Below are 9161 nucleotides of genomic sequence, written 5' to 3'. Positions count from 1 at the left end.
AGGAAAAAGGAAAGAAAGAAAGAAAGAAAGAAAAAAAGAAAGAAGGAATGAAATAAAGAAGAAAAAGAAGGAAAGATAGAAAAAAAGAAATGAAGGAAGGAAGGAAGGAAGAGGGACAGCAGGAAAGAAGGAAAGTAAGAAAGAAGAAAAAAGAAAGATGGGATGAAAGAAAGAAAGAAAGAAAGAAAAAAAGAAAGAAAGAAAGAAAGAAAGAAAGAAAGAAAGAAATGAAGGAAGGAAGGAAGGAAGGAAGGAAGGAAGGAAGGAGGGAAGGAAGGAAGGAAGGAAGGAAGGAAGAGGGACAGCAGGAAAGAAGTAAAGAAAGAAAGAAAGAAAGAAAGAAAAAAAAAAGAAAGAAAGACAGAAAGAAAGAAAGAAAGAAAGAAAAAAAGAAAGAAAGAAAGAAAGAAAGAAAGAAAGAAAGAAAGAAAGAAAGAAAGAAAGAAAGAAAGAAATGAAGGAAGGAAGAGGGACAGCAGGAAAGAAGGAAAGAAAGAAAGAAAGAAAGAAAGAAAGAAAGAAAGAAAGAAAGAAGGAATGAAATAAAGAAGAAAAAAGAAAGATGGGATGAAATAAAGAAAAAAAGAAGGAAACAGAGAAAGAATGAAAAAAAGGAGGAAAGATAGAAAGAAAGAAATGAAGGAAGGAAGGAAGGAAGGAAGAGGGACAGCAGGAAAGAAGGAAAGTAAGAAAGAAGAAAAAAGAAAGATGGGATGAAAGAAAGAAAGAAAGAAAGAAAGAAAGAAAGAAAGAAAGAAAGAAAGAAAGAAAGAAAGAAAGAAAGAAAGAAAGAAAGAAAGAAGGGATGAAAGACAGAAAGAAAGGATGAAAGAAAGAAAGAAAGAAAGAAAGAAAGAAAGAAAGAAAGAAAGAAAGAAAGAAAGAAAGAAAGAAAGAAAGAAAGAAAGAAAGAAAGAGAAGTTGTTGTTTTTAAGGGTGGGTTTCAGTTTTCAGACACTGTTTCTTTAAATCAGATATAAATCTTCCTCCTCAAACTCCATGCACACAATGAAACAGCTCCTTTAGAGCAGAGCTGTCTTCTCCTAAAGAACAACATGACTGAATATTAGTATATCCAGCTCACTATGAGAAGACATTATATCTCAACATGAGACAATTCAACTTTGTCATCTTATTTCAAGAACAAGATGGTCTTAAACCTAGAGAAGTGCCGCTGTAATACAACTCACATTAAGGTGAATATATCTCAAATGAAGAAGTTGACATGAAATTATTTGTGCAGAAATATTTTTTGAGTGAAAAAATATTAATTGTTAACATTCCTGTCTTATTCTGAGACACTAAGCTTTAAAATACTGGAAAAATACTGCTTATAATAAATGTTCTGCTAGTTTTAAGATCACACTTTTCTAAATATTACATCTTATTTTAAGAAATCTTACCAAGCAGATTTTCACTTCTTCTACTGGCAGATTTCTTTTGCTTATTTCAAAGTAAAACTACCTTGAAATACGTTTTTTTTTCTTGTTTTTGGAGGGGCATTTTTTCCAGTGTGCACTGGTAAAAAAATGTTCTTCTTCTATGTCATTTCTACACCTTTAAGTCATGTAGCTTTGACTTCTCATCACATCTTTATTGCTTCAAATCATCCCAGATAATGAGTTTATTCCTATAAATGTGACTTTTTGCTGCATGAAGGTCTAATATCATCAGATTTCCTTATTTTATTTTGTTAAAATAATAAATATGTCTTTAATAAAATGTAAAATAGTGATCTCAATAACTCAAAGGACCAAACACAGTCTGTTTAGCACACACCCCTTCATTAAAGCGTTCAGCTATTTATAAAGAAATAGGACATTCTCACAAACACATTTGCATATTGTGGCTCCCTGATTGGCCCACAGAGAAAGAAAGGGGGGGTGATGAAGATGAAGAAGAAGAAGAAGAGGAGGAGGAGGAGGAGTGTACAGAAATAAAAACATGGTAGTCTAATTAACAAAGAATAAGCAGAATCATTTGATGTTTCAAAGGTTAGCTGCATAGACGGCCGTGTTTAAGTGGGTCAAGATCTACAAACAGTGGATCCTACATTTCCCATGATGCAACATGTTGTAGTCATTTTAATAGACAATCTGACGTTTGGAAAACACCCACATCTTTTTAACCTTTTTTTAAAATACAGGCTCTGTGTAGCCTAAACTGAAACGACATCACTATACAGATGTGTGTCTAACATGAGTCTGGTCCCGCTGGAGGTTTCTGCCTGTTAAAGGAAGTTTGTCCTTGCCACTGTAACTTGCTAAATGCTGCAAAGTGCTCTGCTCATGGTGGATTAAGATGAGATCAGACCCTCTGTCTGCCTGTCTCTTACTTTAACTCTTCCTGTCCCATTAAAGTTACTAACCATAGACCTTTCTGGAGTCTCTGAGCTCCCTTGTCCCGTAGGTTTGCTCTGACCTGCTGCTGTGGACGTGCCAGACTCCAACTGCTACAACTACTACTATCAGTCTCCCCACTATCATCTCTCTCTCTCTCTTCATCTCCCTCTATCCCTCTCTCCAACACGGTCTCAGCAGATGTGTGTCTAACATGAGTCTGGTCCTGCTGAAGGTCTCTGCCTGTTGAAGGAAGTTTGCCCTTGCCACTGTAACTTGCTAACTGCTGCTGGCTAAAGAGCTTGCTAAGGCTTGGACCAGCTCTTAGTTATGCTGCTATAGGCTTAGACTGACACACTGGGATCCTGTCTTTCCCTCTCTCTCCTCTCTCTGACGTCTCTTACTTTAACTCTTCCTGTCCCATTAAAGTTACTAACCATAGACCTTTCTGGAGTCCCTGAGCTCCCTTGTCTCGTAGGTTCCTCTGGACGTTCTGGCCATAAGGAGGAAATGTTAACTGAAGCAGCACAAAATACTTTGCTGTGCTGCGTGATTGAATCCTGTTCAATCAGAACTTTGTTCCCTGAGTGGATCTGACTTGTAACAGTATTTCTATCTGTTGTACATTCATCATTCCATCACTTCATGAAGCTCAAAGCCTGCAGTCAAATGCTGCAAAAGTGCAACCTGTACCTCTGCCCTCTGTGCCCTTCATTTAAACTCAGTGTCCAAGATGTGATGGGTCCCTCGTGACATTTAAGGCTCAGCAGGGTCACGGAGGTCTGCAGCTAGACTGTCTTCCCAATTTCCCCATAGTTTTAAAATGAGCAAGTAAAAAATGACAGATGAGATGAGCTTCATGCAGGAAGTTGCTTTATTTTGAAAGTTTCCACCACAAACTTTTGCATAATTGTTCATCAGAATGCAGGGAATTAAGAAGACCCCACACCCCGTCTTGTTACCTCTGCCTCACTACCTTTAAATGGACCTGAATCAGTATTGTTAATTAGCTGGTGCATACAAGAGGGGCCCTTCTTCGTCTCGCCCCTCAAACAGCCTGAGTACGCCCCTGCTGTCAGGACGGCGGGGTCAGAGTGAGTCGTCCATCTTCATCGCTTCATGTTTATTCAGAAGAATCAGTCTTAGTTTGATGCTGCTGATCGCACAGCAGACAATAAGCTCAAAGGCTGATTGGTTATTTTTAGCATCTGTAACCTCGGCCCTCAGACGGAGCGATCCACACACTGTCAGAGCCTCTCTCTGTGTTCCTCTCTGCAGCCTCACAGCGAGCAGTCAATTAGAGAGCGAGGGAACGACGAGGAGACTTTACATCTCCCTGAAAACTTTTTATTAAATATGCAAAAGTATGCAAATACCACCTGACGTAACTGGATGTAACAACAACAAACATAGCGCAAGGCAGAGTAACAGCAAGCAGGAGTGACATGACGTGAATTAGCAGCTGTCACAACCTGGTCCAGATTTGAACACAGGTTCATTCCTTTGCTCTCCGTGGAGATAAACACACTAACCCTGCTTTAAAGCTGTTCCTGATCCTCTCAGAGAGGAGCCCCTGTCTGGAAAACTCCTCAGACTCGACATCATACAGCGTGGAAACATGGAGGAACCACACCAAAGTCCCAAAAACCAAACTGTTCACTTGATAAAAGGGAGTTTCCAGGGGTCACTTTCTCCACCCGCCTCTCTCCCACTCACCCACCCACCTGCTCCCGTTCCATTACTGTAGCATTAACACCAGCTCATGTGCTCTCCTCGCAGCCTCTGCAGGGCTGTCTCGTGTGCCTCCGCCTGTCTGACCTGTTGCCTGACCCTTGTTTTAATTGGTGTGTGCCTGATTTATGTGTCCAGCCGTCTTTGACCCGTGACCACCTTCTGAACAAAGTTAACTCGGACGATTCTTCTCGACCCGCCTGGGAGAAATGTGCTTTTGGCTTCAACCTTGCTCTGTTTCCTGAGATGTTACAAAACAACATGCCAACATCTGCAGAGCACAGCAGAGCATGCAGTATGATATCATGAACCAACACTGTACATATAGAGCTGAGCGGCTTTGTACTCTCACAGAGACACACAGCATTTATCCACCATGCAACTTCACTGTAAAATCCTCCCTTTGAGTGATATCCACTACGTTATTGATTCTGACACATATCTGAAGGTTCACTTGTGATAAAGTTGTGTACTTTAGTTTATGTTTGTGTGCAGGACCTCGTCGTTTCTCCTGGTTAAATAAACGTAACAAAAAGTATTAATATAAAAGATATAGAAATTTAAAATAGATAAACTCAGTGTGTTTTATGTTAATAACATATATTATTATGATGATACAATTAATACAAATATATTTAATAATAATAAATTAAAACATAATTGATCAAGAAAAAAGTAATAATGATAATAATAATAACACTACTACTACAACTTCTACTACTACTCCTAATAAAATTATAAGAATTATGATAATAAGAATTATTATAACAGTTAAATAATAATAATAATACCAACAGTAAATTATAACTACTACTACTTCTTCTACCACTACTACTACTACTACTAAAATTAATGATAAATATATCAATAACAATAATAATAATAATTATAATAATAATAATAATAATAATAATAATGATAATAATAACACCACTACTACCACTTCCACTACTACTCCTAATAAAATAATAAGAATTATGATAATAAGAATTATTATAATAGTAAAATAATAATAATAATACCAACAGTAAATTATAACTACTACTACTTCTACTACTACTACAACTACTACTACTACTAATAATAATAATAATAATAAATATATCAATTACAATAATAATATAAATTAAAAAAACAAATAAATAAATAAATAATAATAATAATAATAATAATAATAACAATAATAATAATAATAATAATAATAATAATAATAACAGTAAATTACTACTACTACTACTACTACTACTACTAATAATAATAATAATAACAATAATAATAATAATAATAATAATAATAATAATAATACAATTAATAATAACAGTTTAATTACTACTACTACTACTACTACTACTACTACTACTACTAATAATAATAATAATAATAATAATAACATAATAAGAAGAAGAAGAAGAAGAAGAAGAAGAATAACAGTTTGATTACTACTACTACTACTACTACTACTACTACTACTAATAATAATAATAATAATAATAATAACATAATAATAATAATAATAATAATAATAATAATAACATAATAATAATAATAATAATAATAATAATAATAATAATAACATAATAATAATAATAATAATAATAATAATAATACAATTAATAATAACAGTTTAATTACTACTACTACTACTACTACTACTACTAATAATAATAATAATAATAATAATAATAATAATAATAATAATAATAATAATTATAATAATAAATGAAGAGTTCATTTGCAAAAACAGATAATTCAGTTTTTATACATTTTTAAAAATTATATATTTCTTTTTTATATAGATTCCTAATAAAGTTACATTTTCAACATATCTCTGATTAGTAAAGTCTTTTTGACTCAGTCAAACCTCAGTTGATTGTTCATACCAAAAGCTAGTATTAAAAAAAAAATGTTTTTTGAAACATTTTTTAATTTTTCAAAAGTGAGTTAACTGTTGTTGCAAATGAACTCGTCAAATATATCAATAATAATAACAATACAATACTAATAGTAATAGTAATGATGATATTACTGCTAAAACAATAAAAATTAAATTATAATAAAATTATAAAAATAAAATAAAAAATTATAAAGTAAACAGAAACTTAAATACAGTGAACCAAAGTTCAAAGTTAAGTCATAGATGGTTTTGAATGTGTGCGGGGACTGAGTTACAGAGAAGGCTCTGTCCCTCCAGGTTCAGTGCTCGGTTCTGAGAGGTGGAGACAGGAGGTTAGAAGAATGGAGATTATTGGTGAGTGTGTGAGGGTGGAGGAGGTCAGAGAGGTGGTGGAAGAGGTCAGTGAGGAGGTTTGAGGGTTTTGTTGGTGAGAAGCAGGATTTTGAAATGGATGTGGTCTAGGGACAGGGAGCCAATGGAGGTGTTGGTGGACGGGGGTGATAGGGTCACTAGAGTGGCAGGGACTTGGGGCCGATGATTAAAAGGTCAGATCTGTCATAGTTTAGTGGTAGAAAGTAGTTGTGCATCCATGTTTTGACATCAGTGAGACAGTTCTTCTTTGTCATACTTTGTGTTATAGTGGTCCCGACTTCAGTCCTCTCCTCCGACGCTCACATGAAGACGCAGAGACGACATGTTTCTTCATAAACTTAACAAACAAACACAACTGTCCCCTGTGTTTATCACAGACCAGATCAAACACAACAAAGTTACATTTAATCTGCGTCACCAGCCCTGTGTTTCCTTTAATTAAGCAAAAGCATGTCGTGGTACTCGGCGTGTGATTCTCAGGACACGATGCAGCATGTGCGCTGCAGGTGTCCGCGCTGAAAGCAAACACCAGACATGGAGTGTGGCTGCAGAGTAAACCAGGACCAGTGCTGCTGACACAAATCCTGCCTCATTCTCTTGTTGACCGTCTGCCTCCGTGATGACAGCAGTGTGGCGTTTTACACTTTACAGGCTGCAGGCTCCAGTGTCCAAGTCCTGAAGCTGCACTCTCTGCAGAGCCCCAGACTGTGAAGGATCCAGCCTTTGAATAGTCGTTCACACCAAACGGGAACACAGTCGTTCATGAAAGGGGATTAAATGTAAAGTCAATGTTAAGACACGAGAAGACACGAGTTCTTGTCTGATTGCTGGAATTGAAAAATGTGGCGGAGGTTCATTCATCTGGAATGCAATAGAAACCATGTTTTGCATTCATTAGCGGATGCCTATGAGGGGGGACTCTGTTCCTCTGGTGACTTAAACTCTGTTTGTTGAAATAGCTTCTAATGTCCATCTTTCTTTTCTTGCCTGCTGACATCCTCAGACATGAGTGCACTGTCAACACTGCAAGCGAAACAGCCTACAGGGAGCTCAGCCAATCAAAAAACAGACCGGTCTCAAAGATGTATTTGGGAGTTGGTGCCGAAGAGGTAAAGGATTTAACCCTTTGTGTGCCGCATGAAGCACATTTTTTCCCCCTTCAACCTTAAAGGTGACATATCATGCAAAATGGACTTTTTAATGGTTCTCTACCTGAAATATGTGTCCCTGTCTACGAACCCCCCGAGAATTAAAAAAATCCATTCTGCCCCTGTTCTGATTTCTCCACCTTTCTGTAAATGTGTGTGAAACGAGCCGTTTCAGACTTCAGTGTTTTTGTTACGTAACAACAATATCCGGTCTGTCACGGAGTCAGAGCTCGGAGCTTGTTCAGCCCATAGACTGTATAAAATACAACTCAACCCCTCCTCTGTTTTTCATTCCCTGCACACATGTGTGCTAACAAGGAGCTTAGGAGGGAGGCATGCTAGTTGTAGGCTGTCTTAATAAACACAAAGGTCGGTTTGACTCCCCACGTCTGCAGATTAGAAGATCTAGTGGATGATTTTTATTTGTCATGGATAAGTGCTAGCGCTAATTAGCATAGCCACATAGCTACATGTTCGTAGCTTTGGCTGTAGCTGTAGCTGTGTACCAAGACACATGTCGACACACTGACAAATAAAACAACAAGAAACACTAAATCTGTGACCAATCCTTCAGAAAGGTCCTGCTGCCTTTCTGGCAGAGGTCGATTTTACTCCCCACGTCTGCAGATTTGAAGATCTAGTGGATGATTTTTATTTATCATGGATAACTGCTAGCGCTAGTTAGCATAGCCACATAGCTACATGTTCGTAGCTGTGTACCAAGACACACGTCTACATACTGATAAATAAAACAACAAGAAACACTAAATCTGTGACCAATGGTTCAGAAAGGTCCTGCTGCAGGCGCCTCTCCGTCAGGATCAGATTCTGGATCAGATTCAGAGGGTTGAAGTAACGTGATCTCTGAGCAGCCGCGTATATTCAGCCAACATGTAAACATTAGATCAACGTGCCGGAGAGCCGAGGGCACATCCACTTCCTGAGGGGGCGTGGTCAGAGAGAAAACAGACTGTTCTGAGGAGGACTGAAGAAGAGGGTTTTTCAGGCAGACCAAAATCTGATTTCAAAGTGTTTTTTTGAGCATAAACTTTACAGACATGTTTTGGGGACCTCTTAGACCAATATATGTTGATGAAAAAAGCGTGATATGTCACCTTTAATATTGGTGGGGACATTTCAGCCATCGTTTGAGACTGGTAGGGACACGTCCATACGGTCCATGCGGTCCATGCGGTCCATACACAATTCTACGCCACTGCCTTACGGTCTGTGGAGTCAACAGGCAGAAGCTAAATGTGTCTGAACTCATTTCCTTGGATTGATTTGACATGACCTGTGATCAGTTTGTCTCTGGTTTTGCTCATGTTAGAGAAAGTTAATAACCATCATCAAGGGGTTTTGACCAATCAGAATCAAGCATCTTACACAGCCAGTAAATAAGTAAGGTCATAAGAATAAGAATAAGAATTGATTATAATAAAAATCAATCAATCAATCAATCAATCAATCAATCAATCAATCAATTAATCAGAACAAGTACCGATGTGGGGCGGGAGTAGAGGTTATGTATTGTATGTTTTTTTAACAGGAAGGTCTTGAGGTGTTTTTTAAAGGATTGAAGAGAGTCAGAGTTGTGGATGTTTGGAGGGAGAGAGTTCCAGAGAGTCGGGGCAGTGATGGCAAAGGCTCTGTCCCCCCAAGGTGCGGTGCTTGGAC

General features: G+C 37.4%; 1 protein-coding gene across 1 annotated transcript in view; it reads right to left on the bottom strand.

The window, feature by feature from the left end:
- LOC117814067 overlaps positions 1 to 8675 on the bottom strand; it is a 55946-nt gene extending 47271 nt beyond the window's left edge. Inside the window, exon 1 of the mRNA XM_034685177.1 lies at positions 8660 to 8675. Within this exon, the coding sequence (XP_034541068.1) occupies positions 8660 to 8675 (16 nt within the window). The remainder of the gene's footprint in view (positions 1 to 8659) is intronic.
- Positions 8676 to 9161: the final 486 nt, after the last annotated feature.

This window comes from Notolabrus celidotus, chromosome 6 (assembly GCF_009762535.1).
Source record: "Notolabrus celidotus isolate fNotCel1 chromosome 6, fNotCel1.pri, whole genome shotgun sequence".
NCBI lineage: Eukaryota > Metazoa > Chordata > Actinopteri > Labriformes > Labridae > Notolabrus > Notolabrus celidotus.
The sequence above is the reverse complement of the archived record's forward strand: the minus strand, read 5'-3'. Positions and strand labels throughout refer to the sequence as shown.